This window comes from Botrytis sinoallii (genome assembly GCF_014898435.1).
Source record: "Botrytis sinoallii strain Bc 23 chromosome Unknown BSIN_004, whole genome shotgun sequence".
NCBI lineage: Eukaryota > Fungi > Ascomycota > Leotiomycetes > Helotiales > Sclerotiniaceae > Botrytis > Botrytis sinoallii.
Genome location: NW_024066031.1, coordinates 1,144,031 through 1,169,769, shown reverse-complemented (window position 1 = coordinate 1,169,769; position 25,739 = coordinate 1,144,031). Strand labels below are relative to the sequence as shown.

General features: G+C 41.0%; 8 protein-coding genes across 8 annotated transcripts; 5 read left to right on the top strand and 3 right to left on the bottom strand.

The window, feature by feature from the left end:
* Positions 1–3,700: 3,700 nt before the first annotated feature.
* Positions 3,701–4,923, bottom strand: EAF02_002851 (uncharacterized protein; the record flags this gene model as incomplete). The annotated part of the gene is made up of 3 exons (XM_038898899.1): positions 3,701–4,566; positions 4,621–4,839; positions 4,890–4,923. 3 exons carry the CDS (start codon positions 4,921–4,923, stop codon positions 3,701–3,703), a joined length of 1,119 nt encoding a protein of 372 aa, XP_038761187.1.
* A 656-nt stretch (positions 4,924–5,579) lies between these two features.
* Positions 5,580–6,322, top strand: EAF02_002850 (uncharacterized protein; the record flags this gene model as incomplete). The annotated part of the gene is made up of 2 exons (XM_038898898.1): positions 5,580–5,834; positions 5,906–6,322. 2 exons carry the CDS (start codon positions 5,580–5,582, stop codon positions 6,320–6,322), a joined length of 672 nt encoding a protein of 223 aa, XP_038761186.1.
* A 2,313-nt stretch (positions 6,323–8,635) lies between these two features.
* Positions 8,636–9,255, bottom strand: EAF02_002849 (uncharacterized protein; the record flags this gene model as incomplete). Its single annotated transcript, XM_038898897.1, has 3 exons — positions 8,636–8,756; positions 8,815–9,050; positions 9,133–9,255. 3 exons carry the CDS (start codon positions 9,253–9,255, stop codon positions 8,636–8,638), a joined length of 480 nt encoding a protein of 159 aa, XP_038761185.1.
* A 1,974-nt stretch (positions 9,256–11,229) lies between these two features.
* On the top strand, positions 11,230–12,566 carry EAF02_002848 (uncharacterized protein; the record flags this gene model as incomplete). The annotated part of the gene is made up of 5 exons (XM_038898896.1): positions 11,230–11,322; positions 11,424–11,576; positions 11,650–11,951; positions 12,012–12,393; positions 12,513–12,566. The coding sequence occupies 5 exons, from the start codon at positions 11,230–11,232 to the stop codon at positions 12,564–12,566; spliced, it is 984 nt and encodes a 327-aa protein (XP_038761184.1).
* A 1,140-nt stretch (positions 12,567–13,706) lies between these two features.
* Positions 13,707–16,432, bottom strand: EAF02_002847 (uncharacterized protein). The gene is made up of 3 exons (XM_038898895.1): positions 15,893–16,432; positions 15,354–15,803; positions 13,707–15,298 (listed from the first exon to the last, which is right to left on the bottom strand). Exons 1-3 carry the CDS (start codon positions 16,075–16,077, stop codon positions 14,365–14,367), a joined length of 1,569 nt encoding a protein of 522 aa, XP_038761183.1. The 5' UTR covers positions 16,078–16,432; the 3' UTR covers positions 13,707–14,364.
* Positions 16,433–19,956: 3,524 nt separating this feature from the next.
* On the top strand, positions 19,957–21,621 carry EAF02_002846 (uncharacterized protein; the record flags this gene model as incomplete). The annotated part of the gene is made up of 2 exons (XM_038898894.1): positions 19,957–20,647; positions 20,747–21,621. The coding sequence occupies 2 exons, from the start codon at positions 19,957–19,959 to the stop codon at positions 21,619–21,621; spliced, it is 1,566 nt and encodes a 521-aa protein (XP_038761182.1).
* Positions 21,622–23,271: 1,650 nt separating this feature from the next.
* On the top strand, positions 23,272–23,767 carry EAF02_002845 (uncharacterized protein; the record flags this gene model as incomplete). The annotated part of the gene is made up of 2 exons (XM_038898893.1): positions 23,272–23,383; positions 23,460–23,767. 2 exons carry the CDS (start codon positions 23,272–23,274, stop codon positions 23,765–23,767), a joined length of 420 nt encoding a protein of 139 aa, XP_038761181.1.
* A 164-nt stretch (positions 23,768–23,931) lies between these two features.
* Positions 23,932–25,390, top strand: EAF02_002844 (uncharacterized protein; the record flags this gene model as incomplete). Its single annotated transcript, XM_038898892.1, has 3 exons — positions 23,932–24,496; positions 24,578–24,810; positions 24,881–25,390. The coding sequence occupies 3 exons, from the start codon at positions 23,932–23,934 to the stop codon at positions 25,388–25,390; spliced, it is 1,308 nt and encodes a 435-aa protein (XP_038761180.1).
* Positions 25,391–25,739: the final 349 nt, after the last annotated feature.

The following is a 25,739-nucleotide window of genomic DNA, read 5'->3' as shown; positions in this document are numbered from 1 at the left end:
TGATTATTTCAAAGTTTTTATTGTATTTAAAGTGTTTAAGTATTTTATAGAACTTGTGTACAGATAAATAACCGAACCGATAATGAATTCGTTGCAACTCGATTTCGATAAGATAGTAATTATTATTATTAATGGAATGGTTGATTAATCCCTCGATATTGATATTCTATAGCAAAAATATATGGCCGAATCGTTGATATACAGGATAGATGCCTTTAGGTATAATAGCAATATTATCAAGGTTATTATATTTGAACCTAAGTCTATTTATATTGGTCAAAGAAAGCAAGAATGGAAGGTCGGCTTTTATCACATTCCATTCTACTTTCTTCAAATGGAAGTTTGATGTAAAACGAATTAATGAAAGTCGTTGCTTCAATACTGTATTGGATTGTTATTTGTCTAGCGATAGTTTTATTGTATTCAATATCCTTGATCTTCTTTATATCAAATACTGGTTTATATTCAATAAATGATCTCTTAGCCGTATCTGTATCGATTATAATGCTGAAGAATGTATCAGCATTATATCGCTCGTTGTTTGTAGTGAATGCCTTAGCTATCAATTTATAAACACTTACAATATTGTTGAAATCAATCGCTATTGAAGAATTATTACAAGTATTTATTGAGGTAAAGAATGTCCTGGAGACTTCTTCAGAATTGCTTGTATCAATAAGATATTGATTAATGAGATGGTCATCATTATTATTATTATTACTATCTCGATTATCTTTTTGTTTGATATTAGTGACGAATTGATTATATTGTTTTGTAAAGCTCTTGTTGTCGAGATTGCTGTATTTAATATAGTAATTCGTTTTAAGTCGGTCTTTCTCTTTTTATGTATGTTTATAGTATCTATAGTCTTTCTTCTTACAACCAGAAAAATAACAATCGTCCTTACCCTTATCAACTAATATAAAGAAGGATTATCGATTGGTGTATTTATTATAAGGTTTCCGAGAGGAAGAGTCTGAAGATATACTATTATAGAAACGTCGATCTGTAAGGAATGTTTCAGATGAAGGGTATGGTTTCGGAAATGCTTTTCGATAAAAGTCGATAGTTTGTTTAATCTGATTAATAAACTCTGCAATAATTAGATAAGGATTGCATATCGCAGAATAGTACTCCGGAACATCATTATATGTAGACAAAATCTTAATGTAATACGATTGAGGATCGCGTATTGTCCTGGGAATAGTATGCTAAAGAAAGCGTAAATCTGTGATCATTGTATTAACACTTCCTGAAATTCTATAGATAGGTTTTTCTTAATGTAATCCTTGAAAGTAATATTATTCCACTTGAGAAGCATATTCTATTAATATTCAGATCCTTCGAAATTGTTGATCATCATATCACACAAGCCTTAATACGAATCAGGAAGACTACTAAGATTTGCCTGATAGTAGTCTCTAACCATACCTACAAACATAATCGAAAAGGCTATCATAATTATCTCTATTAGTATAAATACCCTATAACAATGCTCCCCGAATATAAAGATCTTCAAATCAAAAGAGTCATTAATATCCTTATATCTATCATCATCCCTATAGATTTTCGAAAGATTAATAAGACAATAGCTCTAATTACATTGATCATCATCCTTACAATTGGAATGATCAGAATGATCCATATCCCTATTATCTCTACCACCGCCTCTACTGCCATTACCACCACCTCTACCATTATTACTACCTCGACCACTACCCCAATCGTCATTATCATCCGGATCATCACCATCACTAGGTGATCCTGCAGAAGTATCAACCGATGGAATTCTAAAGCCTGGTTCTGATACTGGTAAAGATGCATATGGGACTCGTACATCCCCAGATTGGAATGGAGCTGGTTCTCCATATATATCAAGAGGAATAATCGAATCACTTGTAATTTTGCTGGGTTTTGGCAAAGTTAGGTAACCAGCTGGAGTATTATTCTGAGGTTTAATGAAAGGTTCGGCTTGTGGTCTTGGATCGAGTTTGATAGAAAGATGGACCTATTTCGTAGATACGAATAGTTGTACCTCATTAATCTGGTATTCCAGAAACTGATCCGCAGTCTAATCGTAATACTCTTTGCAAAGAAATATTTCTATTAAAGCATTATCGAGATTTGTATTCATATTGACATAAACTCTATAATATCGCAAAACCTTATAAAAGTCATATAATATCAACTTATCAATGCTCCTGAGTAAGGCTTATCAAATAAGCTTGAAATCAAATATGATTATATTCTAAAGAGATACATCAGTAATCCTTATATTCGAATACACAGCTATTCGAAAAAAAAAGTATTTATCAATCTGATACTTTATCCCCATCTTGAATATATATTCTTTATAGAATTACCTAGCTTTATTGAGATCTTTTGAAAAGAAATAGTTTTGAGATTCTCCTTTAAACTTCAAATCCTTAATAGTTTCCTAAGTTTTTCTTTTTTCAATTATTACTTTGTTAGGAATATATAGATTGAAAAGAGCAGAAGGATAAGAAAGAGTATTGGTCATATCTTCATAGAAAGAAGTCTTGAACTCCTATTGCAAAGAATCGATATCATCAATTATCGTATTGATAAATCCTTCTATACCGGTGAATTGATTGGATAAAACAGGTTTCTTACCAGCATCGAGTTTCTTGCTAGTTTACTTAAAGCTAGTGCTAGTGTTTGTTTGGAATGTTATAATACTGACAACAGAAAATAAAAGAAATAAAAATAAGAAGGTATTTCGAATAAATAAATTAAGTAATTTGTGATATCACTAATTAGTATTAGTTCAATAATGAGATCAGGAATACAGGAGACATGATTCCCACTATCATTAGTAGGCCCCTAAATATCTATATTGTATTTTGTCTAAAGAGCTAGCTAATAAGGGGAAATAGTAGACCTTATATAAGCACTACTGAAAGAGCTAGTCTCCTTCGCATTCGCCTAAATACCTTTGATACAGTAGCCATTGTATTGAAGTCATTCTTTTGAAGTGAATTCCCTTGTTCACACATGAATACTCCCAGAGGTGATCCCGTGACACTTTCTATATATTTCATAAAATACTATATAAAGTCTTCCTTTTCTTTTCTTTACCAAAAACATTATATTACAATAATTTCTCTATAATATATATAAGAAACTACTCTATAATCCTATCACTTTCTACTCTTTACAATATATTAAAACAAAAATAAATTAAATAAATAAGAATAATAAGAATAATAAGAATAATAAGAATAATAAGAATAATAAGAATAATATGAATAATATGAAATAACAGAAAATATTAGGCGCTCCGAAACACTGGCGACCTAGCTCGCCCCGAATTCTTGCTTGTTTTTTCTTCTCTATTTTAGATTACGATTGCTGTCTATATAAAATTAATATCTCTTAGGTCGTTTGAATGTTCCAGTTGTACTCTCATTGATTTAGGTATATTCATTGTCTCTAAACAATTCGATATCTTGAACGGATTCATTGTCCCAAGCAATTATAATATAACGTTGAGGGTCGTTGATGATTTATATCTCGTTCATGCACTGCCTACTCATAGCTCAAACCTCGTGCCGTTGCGGATTTGATTTCATATTGAATTGTAGCCATGATGTCAGTTCAGCATTACTAGATAATCGTCAACGTTGTATTTTTTATTGTATCATATTGCTAATGCTAAAAACGCTTTTGTATTTATTACTCATGCCTCGCTCTTGGGCAATGTAGCAACCTTTTCCTGGAACAACTTCTCTGCCTTAGCCCAGACTGGAGTATTTCTCCAATCTTTCAAAGACAACAGACTTGGTAATAAGTCCTTGCTGAATGCCTCACTTGCCTCTCTTGGCAATAAACTTGGCAAGTGATCAATACTGATGACACTTAATCTTGGTTCTCCCTTGACCTCAACTGGAACAGTTGGCTCTGAAAATGTGGTTGCAACAGTATAGATTGGAATTGGGTTGTTGGGGTTGGTGGTATCAGCACTGACATCGCAGACGACTGATAATTTGCGGTTTGGGGTATCGAGGCTTTGCATGTCGACGAAGTTTGGAATCTTGGACATGAGGTATATGCAGTTAATGAAGATGTCACTCTCAACAATCTCTGGGAATGGCCCTCCCTTGGCGGTCTCAGCCATATCCCACTTCAACACATTCTCAGTTGGCACACCGGCTCTCAAGCAGAGATCAACTGCTCCACTTCCACATCTGCCTAATGCACCGATAACCAAAACTCGTGGTGCCTTGCCAGTCTTTTCTTGTCCAGCTGCGATTGCCTTCTTAACATCTACAATCAATTCATCCTCGTTGGGGTAGCTCGATACGCTTGGGAAAGGCTCGGATGCCGGGTGGGTGAGTTGCCATGCCCAGTTTTCGAGTGCCAATGCTGCACCAGCAAATCCAGCATGGTATCCAAAGGCTGCAACTCTTCTGCCTCTGTCGTCTGTCAAGAATTCGAGATCTAAGAGAGTTCCACCTCCACGAGGAAATCGTGATAGAACGGTGTCCCAACCTCCCTGTTGTTTATAACAATGTGCGAATTGTACGTGTACATGCTCAAGAGGAACTTATAGATAACTGTTAGACGCATCCATTGATATAAAATCAAGCAGAAACTTACAGTCTTCGACGGGCAGTTCCTTCAATCCAATGATAATATGATCCTTTGGTGCTTGTCTCCATGTGTTTTCTGGCACAAGTGTAGCACCAACTTTCTCAAACTCTTCGTCATCGAATATACGCTCTGGGCTGCGCTCAACGTTGATTGTGTATCCAGCATCGATGAGAGCTTTGGCGGTAGTGGGGGTAAGAGCTGATCGATGCTCAAGGGCCTTGCCCACTGATGATCGCATTAGTAATTTACAGAGCATTATGCCATTGATTACTTACACTCAGAACGTAGGTGAAGAGTAGTTCCAGACATTATGAAATAATTGATTTGTGATTTGAATGTTAATTGAAGTTTTCGAGTTTATTCACAACTTCAAGTTTTGTCTGGTGAGGGGGATACTTTTCTGCCCCATTGAGTCATCCAATTATCCATGTCACCGCCTCCGGGATCGCACCATCCATCAAACTTCACTTCACTGCTCCGAGCCCCCACATTTTATAGTTGAAGAGCAATCATCAAACATCGTCGACACCAAAACATGTCTCTGGAGCTGAATGATTACCTACTGTAGCTCCTGAGTTAAGACAACGCAACAATTGTTCAATTGAGAATATTCCATGATCTCCTTATATTATAGGCAAAGATTCAAGGAAATGAGATTAGCCAACCTTCATGAAGAGTATGAGACATTCAATACTCTCTATTCAATTCAAGGAAGTCGGTGATGTCTCATTTATATATAGTGAATCCGTGTTGCTCCCAAAGAATCTCTCTCAATATGGTAGTCTCTTGTGGACAGCAAGTTTGTAGTCTGCTTGTGCGGTATGGCGTGTAGTCAATTACTCTATTGATAAAGTTTGCTTTTCGACACACCACCTCGCTGTTTTGTTGATTTTTGGATAGTATCAAACTTTCGTGTTTACATTATTTAAAAGTACGCTCTCATAAATCCAATCCGTATCGCAGTCATGTCGGCCAAAGATGTACGAACTCATATCATGCTGGATCTTGAGATAGCCGCACACCCATTGAAACACAATCCTGCGATCATCCAGATCGGCGCTATTCATTTTGATATCGAAACCGGCGAGGTCTTGAAGACTTTCTCCATAGACATCAACTTGGAATCTTGTATTCAATCGGGCTTAATCACTGATTCAGATACACTTCAGTGGCTTGAGAAAAACATTCCGGATACATTGTCTGCTAGCCAAAACAGCAAAGTAGCACTCCAAATTGCTCTCAAAAGACTCACCACCTGGCTCTCCAGTTGCCACAAGTCTAATCAAGTTAGCATCAAACCAACTATCCAGCTGCGAGATTCAACCCGACCGACCTTCAAGTAATGATCTGGGCATATGGTAGCACACAGGATTGCCGGTGGATGGAAAGTGCCTACAAAGCAGCGGATTTGAGAAAGCCGTGGATGTACTATAACGATCTCTGTGTTCGAACTTACTGCGAAGCAACTTTCTCAATTACAGGAAGGAATATCCGACGTGAGGTGGACAAATCTTTCCTCGGCAAAAAGCACGATGCTATCGATGACTGCAAGCATCAGATACTCTACCTGACCAAGTGTCGTGACGCACTTCGAGGACTTCAAGACTCTGCCATTGCTCCAGTTCCTGTTGGGCCGATTTCGGAATCTTCAGTGAAACGACCCAGGACTGTATTGGACGACAATCGTTCCAGGATGGGTTTAGACTAGCAGCGAACTTCTGGCGAACCAGCCAGACCATCATCAACGCCTACAGGAAGTGGCCGACATTGGATGACACTTGGCTGGAATGAGTTCGACTTCCAACATTGCCATGCGGAATCTCCAGCTGATAGACTTCTCACAGAGGTACATATCCTTTGCCGGGATTGATACATTTCTCCTCGAGGGGAAGTAAGTAGTTACATATGAGTTGTTGGAACGAATATCGTCTCATGGAGACTATCCATTGTCATCCATTGGGTCCAATAAATGATGGGGGTTTATCATGGAGCTAGCTAGAACGATTCTAATGAAGTTGCAATACATCCTTCTAGCACGCATCGTCATGTGCCATTTGAATTTGAAACTTATCGTTGTGAGACAATTTGATTCGTTTTTCTTTCTATATTCTCAGTGATTTCGCTATTGTAAATAAAGTAACTCACACCTTCCTTACTTTGCCAAATTTACATCTCGCTGCTGATTTACATTTCACATGGGATAATTAGCCAGGGCTCGAATTCGAATCCTTGGGACGCCTACCACTCTCCTCCACAACTCTCTCCACAACTCTCTCCACAACTCTCTCCACAACTCTCTCCACAACTCTCTCCACAACTCTCTCCACAACTCTCTCCACAACTCTCTCCACAACTCTCTCCACAACTCTCTCCACCTCGTCAGATCTACTACCTTCAACTCTTCCGCCCAAAGTACCCTGCCCAACTTCGTTTCGTTGTTACTCTCTCATTCGCAGCCCTCTCGCTCTCATGTCAGACCTCAAAGCTCTATCTCCTTCATCACCGTCGATGCCTCCTCGCGACTCCCCTCAATAGCCCTCTTCTAGTACTCACATTCTCAGGACCAGCTAGCTAATGGCCCCTACGATCCAGATTCTAGCGGTATAGACCCCGAATATCTTCTGAATTGTTGTCAAACGGCGTCTCGGCGCCAATCGGATATTGAAGGAGAGGGAGAAGAAAATGCTTAGTGGGGAAGACTATCGACTTTTGGAGGTCAACCCAGATACCAAACCACGCTTGCAGTCAGAGAACTCGGAAAACACCAAGGCAAGCATCTCCTACATCAGGCAGAAGTTTATCGGGCAAACTTACTACACTTTGGTCTTCGTTCACTTAATTAGGTGTAGCTAACACATGGCAGATACTGTGATCACAGTGGCTTGAGGGAATGGCGCACGGCTATCCTGAAACTGAGTTGTACTAAAGGGAGGGTAATGTCTTTTCTCCGTTGGATCTGTCTAACATGTCTGACCACGAATCGGAACAGGTGAAAGCGGAAGTCTGTCAATCAATACTGGTGGGATTTTTAAATGCTAATTCGATGGATGAACGATGGCTGTGTGGTAGACGGAAATGATGTATCGGAGTTTTTTTTAGAATACTGTATTCTCCTTCCTTTGTTGGACTTCTAATATATGCTGACTGTGGACTAAAATTACATCAATACCATCTTGAAGGTCGACTTTGACCTTGACAGTATGTCAAGACCAAAGAAGCAGATGGCACTAGAAAACTTGAGCGCCTCCCCCGCCCCCCGCCCCAGTACTTGGGAAAGACTACGATGACGAGAGCAATGCTTGCGATAGTCCTGAAATGATGGAGATAAGCTCTTTGGCGACGATGATCAGGATGCTTGCGACAATTGCGATCACTCCGATGAACACATGAACATGGACGCTAGCACGGACAGCGGTTACTGCACTGAGGGAACAGATTATCTTATGAGCAAGGACAACTGCACCACGTCATCTCTGGTTCTAGATCGTCCGGCTAACTGACTGGTTATAACCAAAACCAACAACACTCAAAAAAGCATCAAGGTTAAAAGTTTTCACTTTCTCGGTTCATGCAAGTTCTAGACAAAACAATTCTGGGGACAAATATCCATACGTGCCAGTTTAGACAAGAGCCAATGTTGAAAGAAAACAGGAGACCGGTAATACAACAATTAGTTCCCCAGGAATTAAAAACCAATGATTCAGTGGACGCAAATGGCCATCGTCTAAACCGCATTGAAGAGAGGCTGGAAGGGCTGTAAAACCTATAAGAAATTCACATAAAAACAAACGACAGAGTGGGTATAGAACACGTGTTGTCAAAAGGTAGGGGAGTGAAGCAAGTGAGCCTAAACGTATGTCCGCCCATGAACACGCAAAGATGAAACTATCTTTCTTTGTGAGCAGCCATTTCATGTACAACAGCCGCTGCAAAGCCATTCCAAGCCCAAAGCACGCGAAACTGTGATCCAGGAAGCAAACGAAAACTCGCTACTCGGTCTATATTAAAACATGCAACGACACTAACCCGATTGCCAGTTGAAATCAGGTGTAGCCTGGTTGAACAGTTGGTCGAAGTGCACTCCGCCCCAACGAGCGCTTTCAAAGGCGAATTTCCTCGGCAACTCCAACACTCTTCCAGCGCTAGATTCTCACAAGTCGTATTGAACAATGCCTTTTGCGGGTAGGGCACAAGATACACTTGTGCGTCTCTCCTGAGACAGGAATGTCAATCGGCGACGACCCAGGCACCGTACCATTTTCCACCCAACTTTGTAGCTGGCGGAAGATTGCTGTTGGGTCGCCACCAGCAGCGCCGTAGCAGTGCTTTTTGCCTGGAACTTCGAAGTAGCGGTAGAAATCGTGTATGTCTGGCGAGATTCCGGCGACGGATTTGTGATATTGCTCAGTGGATTTATAGGTGATGATTTCGTCACACTGTTTCATGACCGAGTTAGTCACTGTCATGACAAAAAGGGGTAGATTTCTGTCCTAATAGGATACAAGTCTCCTGACTTACCAAGCCGTGATAGGTGATTAACTTGCCTCTAGCATCGCGGAATTTGGTCAAGTCCGGGATCCGATGTGTCTGCGATAGACTTGTATTGTTGGCTGGCGAAACGAGCAAGACGATTGTTTTCATCACGGGAGAGTTTAGTCAAATCCTTCTCTGGGTCCTTGGCTGCAAACAACTGGAGCCACTGCTGGCCTAAAGGCTGGGGAGAACCAACGTAGCCCTTTCCAGTGCACTTAGTCTTCGCGAGCGATGATACCATCCACCACGCAGTCCAATCCATCGCAGGTCACAATGGCCCTCGTCGGTGATAGCGTCCAGTTCGCAATTGTAGGGAAATTGGCCTAATTCATTCATAATCTGTTGCGGCCATTACATGTAGGGGAAGAGCTCGCTTCAGTAGAGCTCAGGTGCCCCAGCCGCGATGCCTTCGTATGCGTCGGGATACGATTGAGCCAATATCGTGCCCCCTCGGCCACTCCCCGAACAACCGATAAAATACGAGTATTCAGGCCTTTTACCATAGAAGCTCTGGATAAGCGAGTTGCGGATGAGAGACTATGATGGCTGTGAGAAACTTGCTTAAAAAGGTACGAGTTGCCATGGACGTGACTGGGGAGAAATCTATACATCGTCGTGCAAAGCCACATGCGGGAAGTTCTGCAGATTGTGCAAATTGACGTTTCCGGGATTGACAAGAGCGCAAGGTCTCGCATTCATCATACTGCCATCCTCAGTCTCAAGTCCTCAATCAGTTGTGATAGTGGTAAGTCCTTTGGCAAGGCCGCTTTGAACGCGTTAGTGGTCAATGGGACCCGGCCCAGCCACCGCCGCCGACAGCTTGGAGACAGCCATTCAAGTTGTCGGTGGGGAGCCAGCCTTCGATCATGATGTTGTCATTTTGCCCGGGATGGGTATAGGTGATAGTAGTGTTACAGAAACTTGTGTTTGGTCGCTCTACTGTAGGCGCACCCGACCTCCAAAAACTAGCAACAGATGCATTAAAGTATGTTACTAGATTGGCTTCTAGGACCAAGATCTCGCTAACAGGAGACGAGGGGCTAAAAGTAGACGGGGTGCAGGTTTGAGCAAGAGAGAATGCCATTTTGAGGTGACCTTAAGCGGAAATAAGATCGATAGGGTTCTCCGTAATACTGAAATAGGTGTATGATTTTAGTTTGTGATCTAAAATCGGACATTCTGAAAGACCGAGTTGACCATTTATTATACACGGTGATGATAAATTTGAATTAATACAGAAAAAGGACTGATAATTATATCAATTAGGAGTTAATTCTTTCTTCTCACAATTTCAATAAATTAAAACAAATGAATAATATAAAAAGGCCATTTTAATAACAATAGTAGTAGGGAAAGAATTGGAAATTACAATTTTTTGATGTTCTGTTTAAACATTTGAGCTACTGCTGTCTGTCTTTGTGCTTAGGATTACGGAAAACTGGTTTTCTCCGAGACCGAACAACAGTGGACTGCTGGAATCGATTTTTTCTTTCTGTGGTTCACTCGATATTTTAGATCAGTAATCTGAATTCAAAATTTGCTTGGCTAGGCAGAAGTGGGGAGCAGAATGAGGCTCAAGACCTGATTGATCTCTAGTGGCTTGACTGGCAACGCAGATCACGTCACACACGTTGCAAGGAATCTCAACAATCTTTCACCATACTCGAATGGAAAACTAGAACAAGACCTACTGTAGGTGAATGTAATTGTCGCATTGCCTCATTGCAGATTTCATCGTCTTAGAGACTCCCGGCTTTACAAACACTAGACGGGGAGAGGTTCTTAGATTGTCGATTAGCATTTTGAAATGCATGAATCATGCTGTTGGCGACTTCCGTCTGGTTCTGTAGTCATCTCATCTCCAGTTGCAACGATGCATGTATAGTTCATCCCTTTTAAGAGTGCACGTCTCCCGTCGACTCCGGTCGGCTTTATCTCCGTGGGCTCTCCTAGCGAAGGATGGAATTTTCTCGTTAATTGAATGCTGTATAAGAGAACGGCGAGGAAGACAACCAAATCATCTCTGAGTAGCTCGACTTGCATTCATTTCCATCTTACTCTATCCAACATAAGTCACTAGCCATGTCTATCACGTCGTTCTTGATGCTCATGCTCCCTGCGGCAAGCAATGCTCTGTATAATTTCACTCCAGAGAATGCGTCAACCTTTTATGATGTAAGTACATGTCCTTTGTTTATCCTCGCAGTTCTGTCCTTTGTAGAAAACAAGCTGAGAGTCCACTGGCCGCCATGCCAAAAACTGACAATTGTTATCAGGCGGAACTACCAACCCAATATTCCTTGCCCGAATCTCAGCTTGTCACATCTTCCGTTAATTCATTCTGGTCCACTCACTTCTTGACCTCGGCCAACTCGACCGAGTACGTTCTCTTGTCGCAGGGCTTCGTACTTCCCTCCGGCACTGTTATAGTGAGGACCTCTCTCCTGGACGCCAGCAACCCAGAAAACTACTGGCAGAGCACAAAAAAACGTCCCTCTTCAGAATAACTCAACGAACAAGAACGGAAAACTCAGCATCAAAGCACCTGGCTTTGAGTTTTCGAGCAACTCTAATGATAGTAATTCCACCATGGTCTCGAGTGATTCGACTGATCACTATGAGTATAACCTTACCGCGAAAGCAACAACTCGGGTCCTTCTGAATGCTGGAACGGGTTACTTCTCATGGGGAAACGGCAAAAACTTCGCAGTGGTCTCTTCCGAGCTGCCAGACTTCAGGCACGTTGACTCTAGGCGACCAGATCCTCCAGGTCGACGAGGAACGCTCGATGACCTGGTACGATCGTCAGTTCGGATTCGGCGGAATCGACAGCGAATTTACTTGGTTTGGGGTTCATTTCCCAGGTCAGAAGTCAAGGCCAGCATTTGGCTCTCCGACAATGAGGACCCAGCACAGCATTTACAATTTGCAACAGTTCGTACCGACCACGGTTTGGAAATAGTCCGCTTCAACGTAACAATCGAGCCGGAGAACACGTGGACCTCTTCGAAGTCCAATTACACCTACCAAACAAGATGGTTCCTGACATCAAGAGCGTCCGTAACGACCAAGATTTACGCAGAGAACTCGATCTTCTCATCATCACCCTTTACAACTGTAAAGGGACGGTTCTTTGGTCAGGAGGACTGGCTTCGCTCTTCTGGATATCTCGCCTCCAACAAGCTTACAAGGGGGCAATGCCGTATTCTAAACAACAAAATGATGGGAACTGTCCAAGGCCCTGGGGTAAAAGCGAGACCGGTTGTAGACATGCGTTTTGAGCCCTTTCGCAAGTCAATCGCTGAAGAAATGAGGGAGAATGGTTTTATGAAGCTCTGTAACAAGTATACTAACCGCCCGTTTAGTTCGAGGCTTGTATTAACATCAAGGAAGTGTACATAAATGAATTTTTGTATTAAATAGAAAAAGAGATGAATTTGTATTCTACAAAACACAATCTAAATATAAGTGTTGAAATGAAATCTCTTTGATAATCCTACTATATTTATGATATTTAATAATAAAAAATGACAATTGTAATGTTATTGTCAGAAATGAACAGCAAGTTGTACATGAAGACTAGGTAGTATATATTATAGTTGAATCTATAGATATAGTAAGATCAAAGAGAAAACTCTTCTACAGAGATAAGTTATATTACACCGCTTTTGTTATGTCATCAATAGAATCATTCTGCCCATACAAACTGATCCTGGCTAGCGAAGGCGGTATAACATACCTCCATAGTAGTGCTAGAGGGCTTGGAACCATACTCCCGTCCATATCACATCCTATATGAGGTCCAGATTTGGAGGATTTAACACCATGGACGATGCTCATTCACTACCGCACTACAGGCAAATTAGATCAGGAGCTAGGGGTCAGGAGCTGCCATCTTCGATGAACACTGTCGATGTAATGCTTCTCCAAATTGATCCTAGAAGTTTAAAAGACCAAACTGAAGTTGAAAGTACACCATCATCCTAGATTGTGTGCATTTGAGCTAGAGGTGGAAATGTCGAGTCGGGTGAGTGGATATCTAGAATCTTCTTTATATCTATCCTTGTATGTAAGATGTGCTTGTTATTTGAGGAGAATTACATGGCACATATCCCAGCTGCCTGCTGTACAAAGAAACGTTGAAACCTGTGAAGGATAGATTCCTATCTAGGTTTAAAATTTGGTCAAGTAGGGCCCAAAGTCATATTGATTGTTGAATGATTTGATTGCATCCGAAAATAAGAGAGAATTCCCTGATTGAATAGGGAGCGTTTGCAATGGCAGCGAAATGCCACGCCCCTTACCATATCGGATATCGCTCTATGTATATACCGTGCCGCAATCGAGGACGTGGCGCTATTTGCTTTTTTCGACCACACTTACCACTACCACAGTACTGTAGGGCACCGTACAGGCTTTCAAGCACTAAATTATCAGGCTTCCAGGGCTTCGGTCGCAATATATTCAATTGAATCATTATACTCGACTACCACCATGATAGTTAATTATTAATACATTAGCTAGTCAGGAGCGCGGTGCAATTAGGTAGTCGTGTAACCTAGCATTCAATTAATTAATGATCGATTGTGGTTGGTCGATTTGACTGATTGAAGTGCCACCGTGACATTTCACTAGCTAACAGGGGCAGTGGTAATACAGCCGAGCGTGACACCTTTAAATAGTAGTGGTACAGTGGGTGGTGGAGGTTTTTTGGCCGTCGTTAAGTTTAGTGTACTTTTTCTGCTAAGCCGACCTAGGTAATGACGACCAAACGAATTGATGTCCCGAACCCCAAGGTGTTCCGCGATGCCCAGGAAATGAAATCGTGATAGGTTAGTACTCTCAACGACGAATGGGCAGAACCTCCGAATTATACTTTTGTCTACCCATCTGGAATGCAGAGGGTTTCAACAGAAACCCTCTTAATATTGAAATTGCGAATGATGTATACAGCTCTACCATTAATAACCATTACACTCCTCGCATGCAATGTCTAAGTCAATATTAAATTCGTGCCTAACTCATAACTTGACAACCCCAAGCCAATTTATTTACCAGAACTTTCAAGGGTAACCTCTATAGGCCTTCAATTTGGCGTCTTTAAATTGTTATAAAAATATCGTTGTTGCAGTGTGCCTATAGTAGCTAGCTACATATCTGTAACCTTACCAACAGAAAAATCAGACACCTTGTGGGGGTTCATAAAAAACAAAACTTTTACAAGTCTTCAGCAGATATTGGTATCGCCTTATCAGAATCTGACACCAAAACCCTCCATTTTACGTTTTCATCCTCACTGTGTCTAGGACTGATTGTGACATTGATATCCTCATCTGGTGCAGCTGTTGTCTCCCAAAGAGCGGCCTTGTTGGAAGTGATGTGATCCCATTTTCCGTTAACAGGTGCGACGTCAAACCGTAGAATTAACAGAGCAGTAAATGCCAAAATTTCGGTGGCTGCAAAGTGACGACCAGGACAAAGGGTTGTTCCGCCACCAAAACCACGAAAGGCAATCGGGTTGTGACGTTTGTTCTCAGGTAAGAAGCGCAGGTGATTGAACGCTCCAACATCGGGACCCCATGCAGACTTGCTGGTGTGCTGAACGGGGCCTGGGATCAGCAAAGTATTTCCCTTCTTGAGAAGATACTTGCCGTCGAGCAAGAGATCTTTCATGACCATCCTGGTTGACATACCGATGGTGTGAACTCGAAGCACCTCTTGCAATGTGGACAATAATATTGGACAATCGACTTTCACTCGTGTCATATCGATAGTGCGAATTGTGATGATTTTGCCGTTCTTCGTAGTAGTAGCCTCGTCGAGAACCTGGGAAATCTCCTTTCGGCAATCTGCCAATATTGATGGGTCGGCATATACGTGGTACACCATCCAGAAAGCACTAGGTGATGTGTTGGAAAGCAGCCCAATCGTATTTCCAACCTCAAATCTTGCAATATCCTCAACAGGCTGTTTATGTTCCGTACTATGATTGAAACGAGCTTTCATGAGAGCGGATGCCTCGTTATGACCGCCATTTTCAAAGTATTTGTTAAAAGCTCTGGTCATGTATTCACGAGCTTGATAGCACTCTCGGGCTAGTATCGATGGGAATAGATTCATAAGGAGAATAATAACCCCAGGCTGGAACTTCCTGGATAAAGTTAGCGACTAGACTAGACATGTGCGGATGCAAAGTTTCTCCTCACCAGAAACCATCTGCAACAGCAGGATCTTTGAACGGGTTTTGGGGTCCATAAACTGAGTCGGTCGTAGCTATTGCAATTTCGCGCTTGATAAAGTCGAAAAGCGATACAACAAGTTTTCCTTTAATTCCATCGATTGAAGCAGTAACATTCTGAGCCATGATACGATTCATCGCATCAAGTTCAAGCCCTGGTGAAAGCGGCTTGTGAATCGTTTTGTAGAATGTCATCGAATAACCCCAGTCGCCCTCTTCTCCGTTGGTATTCGTATTGAGAATGTCGTTCGCAATCTTGCTTGATCCGCAGACACTCATGGCTCCCATAGCTTCCAGAGGAGGGAATGCCAAGTCTTTGTATTGACGCTGAACGATAGGAATCAGCGACATGGAATTGACAACATAGAGTCTGGCTCCTGGTATCCGAAGAGTGTAGATCGGTAAATCATGTTTGTTTCTGTAGTTGGAGGTCAGAGACAGGTTCACAGATACAGTGTTATCTTCGCCACCAAGATTCTAAACCAAATACGAAAGTCTTCAACGCACCTTAACTCAATATAAAATTTAGTTTTTTTTTTTTTCCGCGAGAGTTGGATCATTGTATCGATAAACGGAAGAGATGTTGAAATTAGTGGAGGCTCACTTTCGTCTTGGGTGTAATGAAGGAGAGCATGGAGAAAGCCATAAACGGCAATCACGCCTGTAGCAACAATAGCAAGAGTGCTAGGCATGTCTGATATCTTCACTTTCTGAAGCAGCGAATGAATAAACGAGCTGGCGGCAGATGGAATAAAGATGTTGTTAGAGAACTTGTTCAGCTATTATCACTGTAGATGAGAAGATTTGCCAAAAAGCTTGATTTGCTTTTGCAAGAGCACTTACTGCGCTGTATTACAGGTTGTCTGAACGGAAAGATGCATTCCCGCACTCTCCAGCAAATTGAATTCAAAAAAATTCACCCGCTGCGCCTTTCGCGTCATTTGCAACCTGCCTAGCCGAGCCAAATAGTCAGAGTGGTATTGCTTGATTAGTTCGGTTTTCTTTACAGGTTGAATTCGGGGCTATGGAAGATTATAGTCTCAATGTTGTAGTGACATTTATGTGCCACACATTTGCATGCATTAGGTAGTGTACACCACCCTTACCGAGTATTTAAAGGGGGCACAGCAATAATGGCCATTATTGGTGTGTTAGGCCTTCCCAGCCATTGGTTGTATTCAACGGGAGCGTCTAAAATAGTCAGCGAAACGATTAGGCCCCCACAATTGACTTAAACCACTTCAGGCAGCATTTCTTCCCGATCTACACCCTTTTAGGATCTTGCTCAAAAAATTCCTTTTTTTCAGGCTGACTCAACAACTTTACCGACTATACTACCTATTTAGATAGACTAGGTACTAGAGGCTCTCACAAAAAGAGCCTCGTTTACTAGATTGCATCATTCGATATACTACTAAGGGACATACTTTGAAAACGGTAATCTAACCTTATGTGGTCAGCTAAATCTGGTCTAAGCATTTATTGATCAAAATCTAATCTATGCCTAATCAGGAATGTTACAGGAAACACTTACCGTACGATTGTACAAGGCACCTGTACGATATGATTGGGCTTACGAGTATACTTATGGTAGTATAATAAGACTATTCTTAGAAAAGAAGAGAAGGTCCAGAATGTGTGTGAATCAGGTGCTCAATGTTATGTACATGTATCATCACAATAATTTACAAGATAGTAGATGCAAGGAAATGAATTGAGAAGACGATAGAGTCTAGAGATGACCGGGAAGAGAAAAGGATTGTATCCTATAGGCTTCTTCAGCTTCATCCGATGCCTACCTGGTAAGACTTATATACTAGTAAGCAGTATGCAAGTAAGTAGCATTCGGGGCTATTTAGCTCCTACTCTTTTAACGAAGTTACATTATGTAAAATTTGTTAGATCCCGAGTTCCCCCGAACTGATATATTTTTAATGATTACATATATATACACTATTAAAGAGTATATTCATTTCTAATAATTTCTTTATTAAAATAGTATAAGAAGAAAAGAATACTTATTAATAATTACTATATATAGTAATTTAAAATGATCGTTTGTATTTATTTTATTTATTTATAGTGATTAACGTCTTGTAGAGGACCTCCCGAGGGGTATGAAAGACGTGGCTAGATCTAGAGTTACAAATACAGAAGGCGCTGATGCGCACGCTAGTAAAACCTCACAGGGTAAACCCAGTTCCTTCTATATATCCTAAACAAGCCAGTGTAATGATCGCAAATAGGGCCGTTTTGATTGGCCCCATATTCCTAGCGCTTCCTTCTGCTCATGGAGAGGAGCGCTCTGATTGTACAATTACTTCTGTCATAGAACCATGTTTTATGGACAGGAGCGGTGTGTACAGGTGTGCCGCTTCAAAGAAGCGGGTATGTGTGTGATGGTGCTCCAGAGGAGCGGAGGATTCGGCTATTGGGCCGCTCGAGAGGAGCAGCCGGAACGATGGTTCCGCTGAGTAGCGGAATGGCGCATAGGCGCAGTGGTGGCGGCTGGAGGGGGGATCAGTTCCCCCTCAGCATTCGATCGATCGCTTTTGCGGCCCATAATAGAAAAGCTCTATTAGGGTTAGCGGTAGATTGTCGGAGCTCAGTGGAGCTGTGTCAGGAGGTCCACACTAAGGTGGCCTATGAGGCGGCATATAGGGTGGATCCATGTGGATCAGATCGCTATAGCCATAAGTCGTAGAACAGTAGGAGAGTGACCCGATCACTCTACCACTGAACCAGCCAGGCTCCTTGCGGAGGACAATGGTCTTTTTGTCAGATCGTTTGTAAATAATAATTAAAATTAAAATTTGACTCGTCTTATAAGACTACTAGTAGGTGCACGGACTTACAGAATACTAAAAAAGGAAAGTACAATTTCATATCAAAAAGAGCGATTTTAATAATTCAATTAAAATTAAAATTATTACTAGATTTACTTGAAATTTAAATGTCACGATAGAATTAGCCTATATAAACCCAATTAGCTGGGATGCGAAGACTCAACACCTGTACGCGGTGCATCCTACGAACCTCCAGCTCTTCTTCAAGAGTCTGCAGAGCTAAGATTGAGTCGCAGATGGAATCGGAAGAATTGGAAGAAAAGGGGTTTTGGAAGATATAGGGAAGGAAGGATTATATTACAATTTTGCGACAGCGATCTCTACGAAAAGATGAATACCAGCAAAGCAACGCGGATATAAAGGTTATGGAAGCCCCAGTCAGATTCAACATCTGTCTTTTATTACTACCTCTACAGGTACGATACGGAAAGTTAGCCTCTTCTCTCTTTTGGAAGAGTCTTTTCAATATAGAGCTCGTCGCCGCTCTCTTCGAATTACAATCCTTTCTCTCTCTTTGGCTTTCAGCCACTCGAATACGACTTTACGATACAAAGAATGCCATTGCCTTTTAATTAATTCTATACTCTGAGCATCGATACGATACAACGTTTTTCCTTCGATTTTCGAATTTTCGAATTTTTCGAATTGATTTGTGTATGGGTTGTAGAGCTTAGAATTTGACTCTACCCCACTATTTTTAACAGTTTCGACTATACACATCTAATAAAGACTGGAGGATATCAAGCTTATGAAGGTATACAAAGGGCTAGTTTAAAAAAGATAGAGTTAAAAGAAGAGTGGTACCTTCTATTTTCATTTCACTAGCAAGAGGACCTTTTGCTATACTGGAGGCAACTCGGGAGGGGATAACTCTTGTTCTTTATAGAAGGAAGGGATAGCAAATTGGATTCCAAGTTTGAAAGAGGATTGGATATCGAGATACTTTAATAGGATTAGGGGTAGGGGAAGAAGGAAGAGGGAAAGGTCCCAGTGGATGAAGACATTATATCTCTATTTGTATTCCGAATAGAGATCGGGCAGAGCACCCCAATATTTGTTTTTACTCCCCCAAAATTGATCATATCTATTATAGATATTCACTAGCATTACTAAGCTTTTAGAGCCTAGCCGTCTTATATAGTCATGGACTGGAGCGGGACGTTAAACTAAATCAATCAATCAATCAAACCCAATTAGCTTAATGCTATCGGTGATATCACTTTTAGCGTGATATCAAATAAATGGTTTTCAAGTATAAAGATTCTATACAAATAAATTTTGAATCAAAAAAATCAAAATTGAAGTCTTGATAATAGAATATATATTCTCTTATCAAATTTTTTGATAAAAAAACATACCATTGAATTTTTGAATTTAAATTTCATTCTTTTAAAATAAGTTTCAAATAAGTCATTCTTTAATTCTTGAAAAATATAATGTATCAATTTGAACAGAATTAATCTAAAATTCGAATTTAAATTGAATTATTAAAATTACTCTTTTTGATATAAAGTTGTACTTTGCTGTCACGTTGTCCCGTGAGTCCGTGCACCCACTGGTGGACTAGATATGTTTCTTGTTTGTATTCTAGTTTCTATTATATTGAAAGGAAAATTCTGCTATCTGAAAACTTCAAACTCACTTAAGATCTCTAAAGGGCCTAAGTCTCCTTTACTAATTGAATAGTATATTCTGTACTAAAATACAAGGCGATTCATCAAAACCATGGAGCCTTCACCACCGGACTCAGTGCTACAGACTCAAGAAGAAAGCATGCCCAATACCCCCAAATCGTGGCAGTTTTATCTCATACTCTTTTCACTCTCTTTTATCAGCTTTGTTGCCGCCCTCGACGGCTCGATAATTGCCACAGCCCTCCCTAAAATCACGAATGATCTTTCGGCTGCCGACAACTATGTGTGGGTTGCGAACTCTTTCCTCATTGCTCAAACAGTTGTTCAGCCACTTTGTGCTCAGATATGTAACATATTCGGGCGCCGCGCACCTATGTTCGTCTCGATTTCTCTTTTCATGCTTGGGAGTGGGATCGTAGGAGGCTCAAACAGCTCCACGATGCTCATAGCCGGTCGCACCGTTCAGGGCCTCGGATCTGGAGGCATCATGATGCTTGTTGAACTCATTATCTGCGATATCGTCCCCCTCAGAGAAAGAGGAAAATACCTCGGCATTGTCATGTCTTCGACCGCTATCGCTGCCATTTTAGGACCAGCTGTCGGAGGAGCTCTTGCTACAGTAAACTGGAGATGGCTTTTCTATTTAAATCTTCCTATTGCGGGGGTCACCATGGTTTTCATGGCCATATCTCTTCGTCTACATCACGAGAAAGAATCTACGTGGGCGCGAGCACTCTTAAGAATTGACTGGGTGGGAAACTTCATATTCATCGCCTCTCTTTGTTCTCTGTTGGTCGGCCTTATATTTGGTTGATCTGTGTTCTCGTGGTCTTCCTGGCGAGTAATCCTCCCAATTGTGCTTGGCGTACTAGGATGGATAGGTTTTCACTTGTACGAGTGGAAACCACCCAATTTTTGCAAAGAAGTCTTCATACCCCCGCGCATCTTCGCGAATCGAACTTCATCCGCAGGCTTCTACATCGATTTCATCTCCTCGGTACTACTCCAGTGGGTGTGCTTTTTCTGGCCTGTCTTCTTCCAAGCCATCAAAGGAACCTCTCCTCTTAGAGCTGGAACAAACTTCATTCCTTATGAGGCTTTTCTCATTGTGACAGCTGGCATGGCTGGCGGGATTCTCTCGAAATTTGGACACTATCGGCCATTGCACCTCGTTGGATTTGTTCTTAGTATTCTTGGACTGGGATTGAATATCATGTTATCAAACACCACCCCCAAAGTTTCTTGGGTCATTTTCCAGATGGTCGACGCCATTGGCCGAGGAATTCTGCTGCCTACCGTTCTGCCTGCGATAATGGCTTCCTTGCCTGACTCAGACGTGGCTACAGCGACGGGGCTGTACTCATTTTTGCGTAGCTTTGGTTTCATTTGGGGTATCACAATACCCGGGATCATCTTTAATGCGCAATTCGATCGCTACTCCAATCGTATCAGCGACCCTGCCGTCCGCCAAGAACTAGCAGGTGGGCGGGCCTATCAGTTTGTCAGTGGTACTTATATCCATTCCCTGGAGCCCACTATCCGACAACAAGTGATTTCGGTATATCGAGAAGCGCTAAAATCAGCTTGGATTGGCGCTGTTGCGTTCGGATGTACAGGGCTTGTTGCAGTATGCGTGGAAAGACACATATCGCTCCGAACGAAATTGGACACACAGTTCGGACTAAAGTCTGATAAGCTTGAAAAGAACCAAGAAAAGAAGGTCTCTGTACCAGAGGACATAGAAGTGGCGCTCTAGAGGGACGGAGGCACAAGGCAAGAGAGTTTGTTGACTTTAGTTACACGTCTCGCAACGACTGAGAATTTTACCTTCTGGCTCTACGTAAAAAACACGAATTTTTCCCACGACGGATTAATTTTGTCGTATTCTTTTGTAATTAATTCCTCTCTTATAATGATATACTTCAATGAATGAGGAAGCCGTCTTTCTTCAAGTAGTTGATACCGCCGATGCGATGAGGCATTGGTATGCATCCGCCTGTGCTAAAGCTTGCTTTGTATTCCTGTGAGGAGATTCGGTACTCGTTAAATATTACATTGGTACAGTAATCTCTGTTGGCAGTAGTCACTATATTCAATAGCTCCCAAAAGTCATTCCCTTCATGCCGATGAAGACCCAGGTAGTTTGCCTTATACTAGAGTCAAACGGGGTTTGTTCACCTCTCTGGTGAGGGACTTGCAATCGTACACCCTAAACACTGAGGAATAGTTCTCTCTACTACTCAATTAAGTGTATGATAATGTGTCGAGCAACGTTCAGATGGAACCGAATGCTAAAAATACGAGGGATATACAGGAGCGGTTGGGAGTTGGCTTGGGGTGGGGTGAAGAGTGTGGGTGGAGGAGGATTGGAGATGGTGGAGACAATTGAGGGGTAATTGAAAGGATTCTATAGTAAAACAATCGATATTTTGAAGCTCTAGATCTCAATTCAGAAAATCCTAAAAATCTAAAAATTTCAGAATGAGCTTAAAATGACTTGAGTTATATTATATATTGATAAAGATATTAATAGGCTCAAAAAGTGATTTTTGGTATAAAAGGGTAGCCCAAAACAGGGGTGGCCAGAAAGTAGGGTACCCGACTTATAGAACAACTAGCTAGAACCCGAATCGAATTCAAATCCTGAGGACGCCTTTCGAGTGGGGTAAGAAGTCAAAAAGTTCTAGAGCGTTGATTGATAATTTCGGATTTATAATATAAGAGTTCTGGAACCTACTTATCGCATACATATTGTTTTCCCCGCTAAAACCATCAATTATTCAACTTTAAAATCCCTGTTTAATTGTTATATTCTTATATAAAAAATTTAAAAAATTTATAAAGTGATTTATATTTATTCAAATTATCACAAAAAATAGCCAATTTATTTTTCTCTAATTTATTTGTAAAGTTATAAGGTATTGAAGCCAAAATTCATAAAATTTTCGAAAAAATCGCTTATTTTGTATGGGAAAAGCGTTACAAGTTAAAAAATATCAATTTTTCAATTTCAAACTTATATAGTTTCTTAACAAAAATATTAAAAAAATAAAATATTCATTTTTTTAATTAATTTATAATATAGTTTATATATAAGTGAGTTTTCGAAATGAAATATTTTGAATTGAAAACGCTATTAATTTTTTTAATTTGTATGGGAAAGCGCCATTTTTGCAGGGATTTTGTCACAAAACCATATGGGGTGCGGTGAGTAGGTTCCAGAACTCTTACAAATAACCAGTATAACAAGTGTGTCACTGACAGTACATGTGGTGGATATATCGGGTTGTAATTACAACTCATCCCTCAGAACATTACTTCGATTAACAAACACTATTTTACAAACGAATGAATTATACTGAGTCACATTGAATACATTTCATTCAAATATCGCCATACAATAGCCATGTCTCATTTAACTTACACCAATTATGAGGGATACGGACAAAGAGCCAAACAGGATCTGTGGTATAGCCAGGCTGTTAGAGTTGGAGATGTTATTGAATGTTCCGGTCAAGGTTTGTGGTCGTCATTCGCCAGCTGTTCTCAAGCTCGACGTTAGATCCTCATGTTTTACTGACTCATAGAGTATAGGTGGATGGGACCGCACAACTGAAGCCATAAGCCCCGATATAGTTCTTCAGATTGAACAAGCATTTGACAATGTCGAGCGCACACTCAGAGTAGCCGGTTCGAAGGGTTGGGAAGATGTGTTTTCCATTAGATCATATCATGTACCGGCGGATGAAAAATCGTTGGAGACAATGGTCAGATGCTTGAAAAAGTACTGTCCAGATCATCAGCCAGTTTGGACTTACCTTGGGATTTCGAGACTCGCAAGGGAGGATATGAAGGTGGAAATTGAGGTCAGGGCTCATGTGCCCCAAGACAAGAAAGCGTGAATCTTCTGTGTTTTGACTCCGCACATACCAAATTACAAGAGAGATGATTCACGCTCCGAGCTACATAATCATTTTAATGTTGTGCAACTACTTTTCTTCTTGGTACATAATTCTACATTAAACTAATAAGTCTGAAACAATAAGGAAATACAACAACTCATATCATGGGAACCGCCGGTAAAGCTTTCGAAGCCCTTCAAGCAGGCAGGAAAGCTATTAAGCAAGGCCGTGAATATCATGGCAAAGGACAGGAAATTCTCAAAGGGGCTCGGGAGGTTCATGGTAAATTCCAGGAAGTTAACAAAACTGCTCAAAGCTTTGGCATAGATCTATCAAAAGACGCATCGAATATACACAATAATCGTGGTCAGTTCAAAAAAGGAGCTAAAGGCTACGCACGAGGTTGTTTCTGTGGATTCTGGACCATACTCAAGTCTCAAGCTAAGAAGTGTATTACATATGTGCTCTCTCTTCTGGTCTTTGCTTTCATCGCCATCGGTCTTGTTTGTTTCCTCATCGCTGTACTTTCGCATCATCCACATTTGCAACTCCTTACATTAACGACAAAGGAAATGGTGGTTAATCATACTGCGAAAGGAGGAAATGTCACAAGAGTAAAGGAGATCGTGGATTATAAGATCTATCTCTTGCATTATTGTGTCACTGGTCTTACTACGGAAGTTGAGGAGATGTTTCAGATAACAAACGGCTGTCATCACTCAAAGCAAGGTATGTTGTGTTTTGATACCTGTTAATTTTCTCCTGTTTACATTGATCAAAATTGGCTGATACAGAATTCCTATCTGTTAGCATTGTACGAATACATACTACCCATCCTCAGTTCTACCATCACACCCCCACTTGCTATTAAGGACATTCCAGGCACCACGGAGATTCAGAGTCTCTTTAAACACTATGGATACTTTTCTTTCTGCCTATATATCCTTGACACCATTCTACTGCCTATTGTTGCAGTTGTATTTATCTGGTGGTTCATTAGTACCTTAACGCCCTGGAAGCGTACCTTCAGGCTTGTTCTCTGCGTAAGTCCACTTCCCTCTATCTATAACCTCCATACTTGCTCAATACTTACACCTAACACCACCAATATAGTTCTTCATATCCACTCTCCTCGCACCTGCAGTCCTTCAAACACTCCTCATCTACCGTGTCGTCCACATCCTCAAACATGACATCGACTTCACCAAATCCTACCTCGATATCAGCATTAAACACGGATTCCTCTACATGATCCTCGCCCACTTCTTCTGGTGTACATTGCTTTTCAACCTCATCCTTTTCCGTCTCATAGACTGGCTTCGAAATAAGAGAAAAACGAGAAAACTTGGCCAGACTCAAGCTTCCTACCAGGCTCAAAATAGTCAAAACTCTTCTGGTTTTCACGAGGGAAATGATGGGGTTGATAATACTTCATATGATACTCAATCTTTTGAGATGAAGAAAATGCCACCTCCAAAGGATTCAAAAGATATAACGAGTATTGCGCGAAAGCCAATGGGGTTGCAGTATGATAATGTCGACATGAATTACGGTAATGGTGATTTGGGAGAAGAAAACCTGAGGCGTAATATTGATTTCATTCATGAGAATCGGAAAGAATAAACGAGATTACATGGGGGGAAGATGAATTTGATAATGTATAATTTTTAGACGCTAGTCTTTCCACCACTGCGGCTAGACCCACTGGATAGAATAGAAGTATGATGATAATATAGTAAAGCCATTTATGGGTGTTTTCCCACATATTAGGATTTATGTTATTCATCTGTCGTTTGAATACATACCTAGAATGCTGTGTTGATATTTCATGTAAGATTTCTATCATTTTGACAAATCATTTTCCAGTCCATTTCTTCTCCTTGGGGTAGTATTCAATCTCATTTAAGGTTAATTGAGTGGAGCAGTTTTAAAGAATTGCTGTATTGGGCAGCGTTTCTGATTAGTTTGATCA